Here is a 12,635-nt window from a genome sequence, read left to right as displayed (position 1 = left end):
GGTTTATTTTAGTGCAGGTTAGGTTGGTGCAGCGTTGCAACTGTGGGGACAGGAAGCAGGCAGGGGCCCAGCTGTTGTCCTGGGCCAAGAGAAAATCCCTGACCTACAGGCAGGAATGGTTGGCACGCAGGGTGCTGTAGTCCTGGCCGGGGACACAATACTGCTCACGCAAAACACTCATTTAACACACACAGCCGGATAAAGTGCTATTAAAGCTCAGAGCCGCTGTTGAAGAAACCACAATACCTGTTTTGACAAGTGAAATGAAGAGAAGTGAAGGTCAGTGAGAGATGGAGGGATTAGTTACTCAATATAGTTATGTCACCCGCGGGAGCAACATTACAAGGAATACAATTAACGATGTACCAGGGCCAAACCCACACAGGATTACAGAGACAGATGCCAAAATCAGGGAGTAAGAAAATGCTGGTGAATATGATTTTTTTTTTTTAGCAGCGATACCTAAAATGTGGTAATCAAACATAAGACTTTAAATAGAGGCAGGATGTGTTACTTTCTAAAACAAACTTTTTACTCAGTTCACTGAAAATAATAAATTCCCCTGGGAAATGAATTATTGTAAACTACTCCCAGACTCTTTTTCTCACTTGCACTCTGCAAAAATCAGTTTCCATATCAGAAAACGTACACGCCGATGCAGTACACAGCATTATCTGGGCTCAATAACGTACTACTGTACCTCTGTGGCACAACACTGACTTTAATAATGAGCACAAACTAGTAAAACTGAATTATATTTATTAAGTACAAATCAAATAGCATCTTATGTACATTCTTAGAAAAAAAAACAAAAACAAAGGTTTGTCATATTACAATTACATAGTTTAGGGATTAATATCGGAATTTATCCGCAACAGGAGATCAGCCTATTGCACATGAATCATGTAAACCTGCTGCAAATTGCTTTTTTATTGTTTACGAACTGACTGTTTGCATTTTTAAAGAGTAAACAGAATACTTAGAATGATGCTAAAAAAAAAAAAAAGAATACTGCGCGGCAGAAATCCTGTGAGAATGTTCTTTTTTTTTTTTTTTTTAGTTGGCTCAGTAACTTTATGGCCCGAACATAGTGTCTTAACAATCTTTTTTTTTTTTTTTTTTTTAATTGTTAAACAGAAATCATAAAATATCAAGTGGCGCTGTTAGCAACACTCACTGCAGGGGAGTTTCTGGATGAGAACTGTGTAGCAGACTGCTGCCGTCGGTAACCGAGATGAAGGAAAACAAACGTATTTTAGATTATTAACTCGGGGCTGTCAACTACATTCGATTTCAATTGGCACCCACTTCACAATCCAAGTGCATGCTCTGATACAAATACCCATACAGTGACCCAGATGGCATTAATCAGGTGAGAGACAATAAATACACATGAAGAAAATGCATACTATGCATAGGTTTGTGCAGACAATTTCCACATAAATAATCAGCAGGTGTCAGTACGTCAACACTGTATTATTTCGTTTGTGTTGTGGTACTATAGGCAGCAGAGGCTAAAGCCATTCACATGACAGTTCCTTTTTGGTCCCATTGAGAGTCACTGACATACAACGAAACAAACAGATTTAAAAAAAAATAAAATAAAATAAGGGACAGAAAACAAACAAGCAAACAAAAAGGATAATAATTTCCACTTAACTTCAACAGTCAGTGCAAGATAAAAGGTTGCGGTTTTACACTAAAAGATGGCCCCGTATGCTAAAGCCATCACCTACATATGCGATCATCGACTAAGTAATGTAACAAGGTTTCTGTCGAAGTAGTGCTTCGTTTCAGCCTTCGTCCGTTCTGATTCAAAGGGGGGGGGGGTTGGACTCTCATCAACTCTGTGGGACAACAAATCTGGGAAGTTACCCTGTGATTATGTACCTTAAAACATAAATAGTACATACAAATTCACAATAGTGACAAAACGTGTTAAAAAAAAAAAAAAAAAGGAAAAAGCCACCATTCGGCATTATGATCCGAGTCAGGGGCTGCAAACCCCTGCATGGCCTTCAACCCAGTAACTTCTTTGTTGATGACTGCTTGGCCTGCTGTGGCCCCTTAATGCCGACATTCATGATTTGTTCAATCCTCCATTCTTGAAGAGTTTAATGCCTCACACTGACACGGGACATGCGCACACCATTTTGTACACAAGATGCGACTGAAGCAGTTCTTCCTTCAACGCCTTGGATTCACTTTTGTTCGTCCTTGAACTATCTTTACACCACCTCGTCCGACTCCAGATTATATTCTTCATAGAGGTCGTCCAAGATGGCCAGCTGCTTCTCCATGGCGGGAAGGTAAACATCCAGGTCCCTGTGCATCCCGCTTGTGAAGCTGCTCTTCAGCTCATCGCCTTCTCTGGACACCAAGGCAGCGGTGAAACCTTGATAAGACGGAGCAGCTCTCAAGGCCAACTGATGTGAATTAAAAAAAAAAGAAAAAGAAAGGGCAGCAGTCAGCACGGAAAAACATCAGACAGAATAAACATCGGAAACAGAACGCGACCTACAGCAAATACACCTCGAACCACCCATCCGTGGTACTGGCGAAGGGTCTTCCCATAGGCGTGATCTGAGTGACAGAAGAGAGCGATTATGAAAACATTTGACACAGGACGAATTTAAAAGGATTTGTGTGTGTGTGTGTGTGTGGGGGGGGGGGGTTGTAACTCACTGAGGGCTCCCTGGATGTCTTGTTCTCCTGCGTTAACCTCTGACAGAAACTCCTTCAGAAACTTCAAGCCTCGCCTGAGCCACATCAGAGCCTCGGTGGCTGAGTTGCGTACCTGGGCAACGTCAGCGTGGACTTCATGCAGCACGATGGACTGGAGCGTGGGGAAGCTGTCGGGGTCGGACATCAGCTTCTGGTGGATTTTCTTCCGAAATAAGAGAAAAATACCCTCAGATATAGTCTCAGGATATTAAGTGTTGATCTTGTATGTTTGCATTTCAATGACATGTTAATGAGTACATCCTGTACTGCAGCCTGCGAGCTGATAAAGTTCTAAATCCTGCAGTGAGAGGAAAGTATTCTCGCATGTCCACTTACCTTGATATTTCCAACAAAATCCATTTTAACTGGTGCAAACACTGTGGAGCCCAGCTTGTCTGAGAAGAAAAACATCGATCATCATTTCTTTGTTCTTTAGGAAGAATCCATTTTGTATCTTTGAAAAAAAAATAGAATGTTGAGGCCATCAAAGACAGCTTGACAGAGTAACTAGTTCAGAGGATAATTTCATCTCTTTGAGAGAGACGGGAAATACGGAGTGGTGACAGAGACGGAGGATTTCTCAGACTTGTCTCAGCGTCTCTGATTTGTAGGACAGTTGTGACATGTAGGCTACAGGCTTCAGCTGTTTATAAAGGTGCTAGCAGCTCTGACAGAAGTTTACACTCATGCAGGTGATTTCTAAAGCTCTTGAGTCCATTTAAACTCACCACTTTTATCTTAAAGATAAATTTAGACTTGCATCTCACCCAGAGCCAGGATAATATATTAATACTATAATATGTTGTCTTATTTAATTGTCAAGAGTGTGTGTGTGTGTGTGTGTAAAGATGAGCTAAGCTTAGTCTGCTCAACAGACACCGTAGTGGCATGAGTAAATACATAATTCTGACTGTGTCCCACAACTTCAAACCAGAATGGTGACACTAGCCTCCTCACTGGGAAACACATCTGAACATCTGGATCAACAGCTGCTGCTCAGTTCTGGACACATTTCTTAGAATGTTAGGTCGAGATCTCAAACAGAGCATGATGTGTATTTTGTTTTGGACTGTAGTTGAAATCTCGCGCTAATATAAGTGCCCTGTATGTGTGTTTTATTATCTATACAGGGTCTGGACCATAATGGGCCGACATGATTGGAAAATTGTGAATACCATGTAAACTTGTTTTTAATATAATAACATCAAAGCAGTTTTCAAATATTGACAAAAAGAATCAATGTGGAGCATCCCTGGTTCTTGTGGTTGAAGGGTGGTGAGTTACTCTGTGATTCCAAACTCTAATTTCACAAACGTGATCTTGACTCATGCAGGTGGCAGTCAGTCAGAAAACAAAAATCACCGAGGTTGACATCCTACAACTCTATTATCTCCGCAGCTCGTCGCTGATGGTTGACCTCCCGAACAGTTGTTGCGTTTAACTTGTCTGGCCACTCAGTGGTTTTACTTTTTTGTGAATGGATCTTCTATTCCTGCAACGGCGCTTTGTGTAAGTATTTACTCCGCTGCACTGACTGAGCTAATACATACAGGTGAGATGTACTACTTACGTGCAGAACAAAAACACACATTCAACATGATAAACGTTATCATAATATTGAGTTTTTTTCACAAAGAACAAATAAAAGAGTTCAAAAAAGATGCGGAAGGAAAATAAAGTAGATGTTAAAAGGACACCAACGCCAGCTTGTAGACCACGTAATAGACAGAACATGCAGAAGTGACACGAGGGGACAGGAAAGTCGTAGTTTTTTGAGTTGAACGAGTACAGTGAGAAAAGAAGAGAGTGGCAGATGAGGAGGAGGAGACTGAAAAGTGACAGGCCTACCTAATACAGGTACTATTGCATAGCATGAGTCCAAAAACTCTTGTGTGGGGATACCATTGTCGTCGTCCAGCCTTAAATCACTAAATCTAAAAAAGTGAAACAGATTCAAACAGGAGAATAATGCATATTAGACACAAGTCACCCCAACTTTTATTGAATCAAACAAAAAAATGAAAAGGATACAAACAACAAAGCCAGAGAAACGATTCACACACAAGTGTCATGCAGTTCTATGCCTCACAATACCTGAGAAACTGTCTACAACATAACTGAGCTGCATTTTTTACTAAATATTCAAATAAATGGTTTCATCAATTTTGGATTAAAACACTCTTCGAAGTGAGTTCTCATCTTGCAGCTGAATCGGGCTCCCCATCATGGTAGTAATACTTGCCTCAAAGCTGAACATTACACTCTTCACACACTAGTGTTCAGTAACACTCTCAGAAATGGAAAGAACACCAAAAAAAAAACTTTACAAACCCAAATATCAGACGAGGGTCTCTCTGTGTCATGTAATCAAGAGAGAACACACTATTATAAAACATGTATCATGACAGCTTCAATGATTTAAAACCTGTTATTAGTCATTTCTACTCTGCAACATGGTTATATATCTATATCTATATATCTATAAAAGTTTCACAAAGTACCTGTCTGGTCTGAAGAAGCAGCAGAAGTGCAGTGCATTGAGGGCACTTTAATACTTTTAACTTAATACTTCACTGGTGCAATATCGCAGTACGGGTGTGTCCTAAAGGATGTGGCCTTCCTGAGTAGCATGTTCATACCTGTGACTCATTGTGCTGAAGAATGTTTCCACCTGCTCTGTGTCTTCAGGCTCCGTGGAATCTTGGAGACTCTCTTGGTCATTCTGAACCTCAGCTTGGTCTGGAACGGTTTCCTGTACGTGCTGAGGCTGGGCAGCATCCCCCTCTTCCTTCTCTGGACTTTGGTCCGTCTTGTGCTCTTGTATGGCCTCCGTTATTTCCTCAGCATTGTTCTCCTCAACGTCGTCGGGCTCACAGGGGTTCTGGGTAGTGTGTAGAGACGGATCGTCTTGCTCTTCCTTTACAGGGTTGCTGCCATTGGCTGTATCAATGATGAACGACAGAGCAGACAAGCACAGAGAACAATGACTCCTATTAATAGAAGTATGGCCTGGAAATTAACAGGCACTAAGAATATGGCTTTTAATTATTTCCAGTCACATTTTTTATATTCTTATTAAGCTAAGCTTCTTTTTATAATAGTTGTTTTTTGCCGCACAGTGGTTCCAATTGTTGCCCCACAGCAGGAAAATCCCAAGTTTAAGACCCATCTGTACCAGGGTCCTTTCTGTATGGAGTTTGCACATTCTCCTAGTGTGGAGTGACTTCACTCTGGGTGTAACATGTCTGCTACATTAATTACTCCTCAAACAAGGTACTGGAGGAATATCTGGAGCTGAAAAAGTAAAATTTTGGTGACTAAAAAATTCCTGCAGTGTCTCTGAAACCACTGGTGAGGTGCGGGGACTCAAACCTCACGATCTACGCTCAGTGACCTATTTAGTCACTGATGTGTATGTCAAGAACAGCAAGATACGACATTTTGTATAACTGCACTGACCTCTATAGGTTGAAATGTTTAGAGTGTCACAGTTGCTTATGTTAAAGTGTTACAGGTCCGCTTATAACCTCATCCAACTGAGATGCGATGTTTACCAATCGTACACTGTGATAACATAATGTCCTGCAGGCCACATGGTGTCCACTGCTGGAGAGACGACAGAGCCACTGGCTGGTTAATACAAGGTTACTGGAATTTGAGAGGTAGTGACTTGTGTGACGTGATAAAACTTTGGTATTGAAGTTCTCATCTTGATCTGAATTCAATTACACGTATTCACAAGCAAAATCCTGACTCTTATCTCAGCCTCTCAGGCTGTAATCTCAAACACTCAAAGGGAAAAGAATTTTGGATTCCTCCTTTCATAGAGATCACTACACGACCAAGGCCTGAAGAGAGACAAGCATTTATGCTGTGCTTTTTGCATTTAAATAATAATTATATACTCTTAATGACATGAATATGACATGGTACATGACCTATGTACATAGAATATTTATGTCAAAAAAATAAATCATCAACTATAGACTGTTGGGAGTTATTTCACATCAAAATCTGCCTCTATAAGACATCCTTGTTACTGCTAGAGGAAATGCAATAATGTAAAAGGCATCCATCACTGTCCATTCACAACAACAAAACACTCTTATCACATCAGTTCAGATGATACACACAACAACCAGGCTCCATCTGTGCTGGGAGGTTTTTTCCTTTATGGAATGTAATAAAGGTTTTCTGTTTTGCCGCACAGAAAGTGAATCATGGTTAACCTGACTTACCTGATGGGGAAGGATGTTGTCTGTCTGGTTCCTCTGGTCCCTCTGCTCCCGAGTCCAGGCTATGGCTGTCATGTGCAATTGATTCTGCTGTAGTTTCAGACATATCTCGCCATCTAAAGCATACATCAGCGAGTGTTGAAGTCGGGAAACTGATGAAAGGGTGTTCAATTTGTGCCTCACATTGATGTGAGCGATAATTGTAGACACAGAGGGAACAAGGTAAAAGCAATAACGACAAAAGTAACCTACTTTTCTCCGAGGTTCTGATTTAAATGATTGACAGGTTTAATCTGTTGAGGAGGGAAAAAAACATCAGGTAATTAAAAGCAAATATTTCTAACATTTCACGAATGATTATTACAGTCTAATGAGAACAGCGGCGGTAAAAGACATGTACCTTCTGAGGTTTAATAGCTGCTACTGGGGGAGAACCTGGTGGGCTCTGTGTTGCCATGTCTGTTGTGAAAGTGTGATTAGCTATCTGCATGCATTCCTCTAGAGTCTTCAGGAACGTAGTGCATGTCGTCTTCACCATGTTTCCAGTGTCTATGCCAGTCTAAAAAGGGCACATAAAAAAAACTCCCATTGTCAACACCGCCGTGACTTCAGTGGTCACTAGCATGCAGAAATAAAGGTCAATGTGTACGACAATATAAAATCTATTAACTCAAGCTCTTCTTTGCCAGAACAAGCACACACACAGTGACTTGGTGTCTGTAGTTGCAGTTTCACATGATCTCCCGCAGCTTCTCTTATTTCATCAGCTCATTCAGTCTTACCTCAGCAGTATCTCCTTGCTCATCAGTGTCCTTGATTTTGTTTACTTGTTGAAGCAGGAGGTCACAATACAATCGAAGTTCAGACATCTTAGTTTTCAGTGCCTCCGTATTCTCCTGGAGCTCTGAAATAGTAACAGATGCACATGCATGGGATGAATGTGTGGAAAGCAAATATTACATTCTTGAGAAGAGTAGCTGCATTCTCTTCTAAGCTCTATTCTGTTGTTAAGGCGAACAATTACCCTTTTCTCTCTTTGTTCGGTTGTCTGTCAGGCAGGCTTTGGCTGTTCCCAGTGCCACCAGCCATTTCTGCCTCTCTGCTGCATTGATGGCTCTGAGGTAAAAGTACTGCTCTCCTGGTATGGTCAGGTCAACTCGCGTTGTGTCAGAGGAATTCACTATAACACAGCAACAGCTAGTTAGGATCATACAACTCAATTCAAAAGGCCACTGGAATGTATTAAAATGAAATAAGACGTAAAAGATAAACTAGGCCATACCAACCTTGGATTTCGCAAACGGAAATTTTAATGCTGCCTTTGCAACCTTTCCATGCATCTTCTTGAGAGTCATAGTAAGACAAAGTTCCTCCATCTAGTACAAACCAACGTGGTTGCCACCCTGGAAGGAACGTAGCATCATTACGACATCTGAAGTTTAACGGATGACCCTGATGTTCGATACTGACTGGCTGAACTAGGTATCTGTTTGGCTTCCTAAACTTTTACTCTTATGCTATGTTAGCAATAACTAATCGGTATAGTTAATCTAAAAAAAAAAAACAGATGGTGGGATCAAATTTACTCGAACTAGCCAGCAATAGGTGTTAATACCTCATAAATATATCAAACATTAAATTCGTCACCCAGCCAGTTATAAATAGCCGATGTAATTCCGAGAGGTGCGTAAGCTCCGACAGACAAACTGCTAGCTAACGTTAGCTTGTCCATAGAAACTCAATGCAGGAGCGCTATGTACGACGCTGTCATGCTAGCTAGCGCTCATTAAAACGGCAGCTACAACCAAAAACACTCAAAGAACGCAGGAATAACTCACCGCTTATGTAATTGGTCCACTTATAAAGCATTCCCTCCATTGTTTGAGTAACTGTTTTTGCCATTCATTACTTGTTTATCATAGCGAGATAAGGCGCACAGCTGATTGCAGCGACTCCATCGGGCCCCGAATGAGAGGTTTCAGGAGTAGCGTATACGGCTGTATAATTCAGAGACGTAGACAAAAGTGCGTAAACTTTTTCTTGAATCGAGCTATAAGTGGTATTTTAAGCAGCAGTTAAGGTTTTACGTACAGTGGGTGTGGATTAGTTCGATTGACACATTAAAAACCAATTAAATTTAGGAATTGTAGATTTAAGGCGGGACTTTAGGGAATCATCCAATAGAAATGAGAGGTGGGAGAATAGCTGAATTAGGGTCGCGTTCACTGCAGAAGTTGGTTGCCACGTAGTTGCCAAACTTGCTATGCACCGATGACTTTTAATTGGGAAAAACTGGTTAAGATTACATTTTTAATTTCTATTTTTTCTAATGAATAGAATTGCATGTCAGAATGAATCTTCTGTCTATTTGTTCGATGCTGTACTCACTGTTTGTATTTGTCAACGGAGGTAAACTGCCTGAGCCTGAAGTCAAAATTGAAGTTCTACATAAACCTCTGATGTGTTACCGCAAGTCAAAATATGGAGACATGCTTCTTGTCCATTACGAAGGTTACTTGGAGAGTAATGGCACCTTGTTTCATTCCAGGTAATATTTTGTGGGGGGGGGAAAAAACTTTAAAGAATGCTGCGGTATTGGCTTTGCAACTTTGTCCAATCAGGATCATTATTGCTGTTATCAGTGTAAAGCTCACGGACATCAGGAATTGTTTCATTCACTTGCATATTGAATAGAGATAGCTGTATGTATGTGTATAGTATAATTGGTTGCAGAATAAATGGAGCTAGTTGCATATATTTAGTTATTATAATGAGCTGTTCATCAATAGCGCTAACATATATCATGATATATTGGATGGGGTTGCATGTGTGTATTTCAGAACTCCACTGCAAGCATCTGTGTGACATCTAGTCTGTATGTACTGGACTTTCCCCTGTCAAAAACCACTGTGATGGATTTTTGTGTCTGTCGACAGTCGAGAACACGGGGATAAAAATCCAGTATGGTTCACCCTTGGGATTCGAGAGGTGCTCAAGGGCTGGGACAAGGGTCTGCAGGACATGTGCTCAGGAGAACGCAGGAAACTGACTGTCCCTCCAGGTCTGGCGTATGGGAAGGAAGGACAAGGTAATATAAAGTGTTTATATCACACAAACAGAGGTCAGCTCCAGCATCACACATCTGCGCATCTTTTATTATTTTGTTTGTTTACAGGAAAGATCCCTCCCAGCAGCACTCTCATCTTTGACATCGAGCTCATCGATATCAAGAATGGTCCCAGGTCACATGAGTCATTCCGGGAGATGGACCTCAATGATGACTGGAAGCTCTCCAGGCAAGAGGTGTGTAATTATTTTACGCTGCTTTTCAGTACAGCTGCCTCAGGATTTTATTACGATCATAATAATAATACACACTTTATTTATAAGGCGCCTTTAGAGTTGACAAATAAGACAGAAAGTAGGAAACTCCAGGACACTGAATTAAAAACAGAAACCCAAACAGAAGCAAAAACCAAATTAAATTAAAACAAGACAATAAAAGATACAAGAACATAAAATAATAATAATATATACAAGGACACTAAAAGAATGACCTCACAAAAATTCATGGCTTTAAAAATCTGTTTCAAAAAGGGATATGAAAAGGAGTCAGTCATGGGTAGGTCGTTCTAAAGCCGGGGGGCCCTGATTGCAAAAGCAATGCAAAACCGGCCAGAGAGAATTGTAGTGCTGCACGAAATCAACGTAGCCAAGACAGAGATAAGGTGATGAGCCGCTGCCTGGCTGCACCTCCTGAACCACTGGAGTTGAAGGAGAGAGTGACTCTTGGTTTGGTTTGTTTGCTTTTTATGAACGCATTTACCTGCTCTGCATGCACCACAGGTGAAAGAGTACCTGAGGAAGGAGTTTGAGAAACATGGGTACTCGGCTAATGACACGCATCACGAAGGGATGGTCGATGATATCTTCACAAATGAAGACGAGGATAAAGATGGTTTCATCTCCACCAGGGAATTCACCTATCAGCACGATGAACTTTAACTGATTTCTTTTTTCTTTTTTTTAAAAATAAGTTATAATATTTATGTCAAACTCCAAACAGCATTGTGGTTTAATTACTGGTCAGTGTTACATGAATCTCCTTCTCACGTCTGACTGAACTTGCATTCACTACCTTCATGTATGACGTCCAGAATACTGAATATTCATGTCTCAATTCTACAAGCACTGAAAATGACACCGCAGATGTATTTGAATTGCAGTATTGGAATTTTTTTTTTTTTTAATGAAAACGGATGTGTTTTTTCTTTAAATAAAACATTGTCTAAACAGTGTATGTGTTCTCTTCATGCAGTTGATGTGGCGTTAGACGGCGCGTGCATGTCCCTGTGAATCACTAGAGGGCGGTATTGTCCTTGACTTTAGTATCAAACTAACCTCTCTGCCCTCATCTTTTCCCACTGACTTCTGAAATGATCAGAGAGAAAGTAATCTGTCCTGAAGAGTTAATCAGCAGGAAAGCTGCAACATACGCTCCGAAGGAGTTCAATCACTTACAAAGATTTAGAAGAATTATGATAAATTAGCCCGTAGACCCCAGCTACATGGAACCTTTTCCTTCAGTTCATGAATAATTGCTGTGAGTCATGAGCAAAATGGTTAGACTTTGAAGAGCCTCTTGAAGGAAATGCTCCCTAAACTGAATGGAACTAAATCTGGAGCAGGAAACAAGTTGATATTTGAGTCGTTTGAGGGAAGACCCTTCATCTAACAGACTGACAAACTGCATTAATGCGAGTCCAAATCGTGTGTTTTGTTTTCCATTGAGTCATGGAGGGATGGGATTTTTCATTCAGCAGCACATTGGTGCTGAGGATTTGAACATGTTGAAGTTAGAAATAGAGATTTGCTACATATGCTGCTGCTTGTGGTAGTAATAGTGTTGGATTATTACTGCGACAGATGTAAAACAACTGCAGAGTATAATATGGGCATAGGCAGGCTCTCTTTCTCACACACACACACACACACACACACACACACACACACACACACACACATACCAACATGCGGGACTAAAGTATGCGGGCCACAACAGTTGGCTACAGTTTGGAATCAGCGATGCAGCAGCAACAGGAAACACAATATTTGACACATCAGTGTTGTTTACAGTAAAGTACTGCGAGATTCTGGTAGAACACTGTAATATATTTCAAGTAGATTCAACTTAAGTTCACCTGCTGCCTAAAAACTCAACTTGAGGAGAAGTTTCACTCGAATTTAAAAGTACATTTTCAAGCTCTTTCTATAACCAAATGGGAACCTATGCAGCTGGGTTTATTGGACTAAGTTTAAAGGGTTTGTCGGTAGAAACTTGTTCTTCGAAATTAAAAATAACCGTCCATTTGACAGAGTTTGCTCATCTGGTGAACCAAGCATACATTTATACTCTCTTTCAACTCACAATTGCAAATTAAGATAATTCATTCTGTGTTCACTCATATTTTGTCAAGTTAAGGTAATTTTTGTCTTTGTTTCTTCTTTTTAATCATTTCTACTTGGATTCATTGCTTATCCTGATAAACTTTACAGTTTTGGTTTGGCTCCCTGACATTGTTACTTCCTCCCCTTCTCACTTTTCATTGGTCATTTAAAAACGTAAGAGAAATTTATGAGCCAAGAGACTTGATAACTTGAAAACAAGTTTAATTT

The 12,635-nt window shown here is 40.5% G+C and overlaps 2 protein-coding genes across 4 annotated transcripts; one reads left to right on the top strand and one right to left on the bottom strand.

Annotated features, from left to right (window-relative positions):
* Positions 1 to 584: 584 nt before the first annotated feature.
* Positions 585 to 9,015, bottom strand: plekha8 (pleckstrin homology domain containing A8). Its single transcript, XM_086218653.1, has 13 exons — positions 8,798 to 9,015; positions 8,246 to 8,362; positions 7,984 to 8,139; positions 7,742 to 7,863; positions 7,360 to 7,518; positions 7,212 to 7,252; positions 6,963 to 7,075; positions 5,364 to 5,664; positions 4,573 to 4,658; positions 3,061 to 3,119; positions 2,686 to 2,887; positions 2,522 to 2,583; positions 585 to 2,426 (listed from the first exon to the last, which is right to left on the bottom strand). Exons 1-13 carry the CDS (start codon positions 8,859 to 8,861, stop codon positions 2,229 to 2,231), a joined length of 1,680 nt encoding a protein of 559 aa, XP_086074779.1. The 5' UTR covers positions 8,862 to 9,015; the 3' UTR covers positions 585 to 2,228.
* Positions 8,425 to 11,263, top strand: fkbp14 (FKBP prolyl isomerase 14). 3 transcript variants are annotated; one of them, XM_086218656.1, is made up of 5 exons: positions 8,425 to 8,441; positions 9,369 to 9,507; positions 9,896 to 10,047; positions 10,135 to 10,262; positions 10,806 to 11,263. In XM_086218656.1, the coding sequence occupies exons 2-5, from the start codon at positions 9,419 to 9,421 to the stop codon at positions 10,962 to 10,964; spliced, it is 528 nt and encodes a 175-aa protein (XP_086074782.1). In that variant the 5' UTR covers positions 8,425 to 8,441; positions 9,369 to 9,418; the 3' UTR covers positions 10,965 to 11,263. The 3 variants fall into 3 exon arrangements, with proteins under 3 accessions (XP_086074782.1, XP_086074781.1, XP_086074780.1); XM_086218655.1 differs by lacking the exon at positions 8,425 to 8,441 and adding an exon at positions 9,155 to 9,254; XM_086218654.1 differs by lacking the exon at positions 8,425 to 8,441 and having other exon boundaries at positions 9,168 to 9,507.
* The last annotated feature ends 1,372 nt before the right edge of the window (positions 11,264 to 12,635 follow it).

The sequence above is a fragment of the Aulostomus chinensis genome, chromosome 11, assembly GCF_037954235.1.
Source record: "Aulostomus chinensis isolate RoL2024-O1b breed Wild chromosome 11, RoL_Achi_v1.0, whole genome shotgun sequence".
Classification (NCBI taxonomy): domain Eukaryota; kingdom Metazoa; phylum Chordata; class Actinopteri; order Syngnathiformes; family Aulostomidae; genus Aulostomus; species Aulostomus chinensis.
This window is presented reverse-complemented; position numbering and strand designations above follow the sequence as displayed.

Coding starts and splice junctions, on each gene's coding strand:
- fkbp14 (XM_086218654.1), top strand. CDS start 9,311: ATGAATCTTCTGTCTATTTGTTCGATGCTGTACTCACTGTTTGTATTT. Junction 9,508..9,895: donor GGCACCTTGTTTCATTCCAG/GTAATATTTTGT, acceptor GTCTGTCGACAG/TCGAGAACACGGGGATAAAA. Junction 10,048..10,134: donor GTATGGGAAGGAAGGACAAG/GTAATATAAAGT, acceptor GTTTGTTTACAG/GAAAGATCCCTCCCAGCAGC.
- plekha8 (XM_086218653.1), bottom strand. CDS start 8,861: ATGGCAAAAACAGTTACTCAAACAATGGAGGGAATGCTTTATAAGTGG. Junction 4,659..5,363: donor TTCAGCACAATGAGTCACAG/GTATGAACATGC, acceptor TCACTTTTTTAG/ATTTAGTGATTTAAGGCTGG. Junction 2,584..2,685: donor AGACATCCAGGGAGCCCTCA/GTGAGTTACAAC, acceptor TCTGTCACTCAG/ATCACGCCTATGGGAAGACC.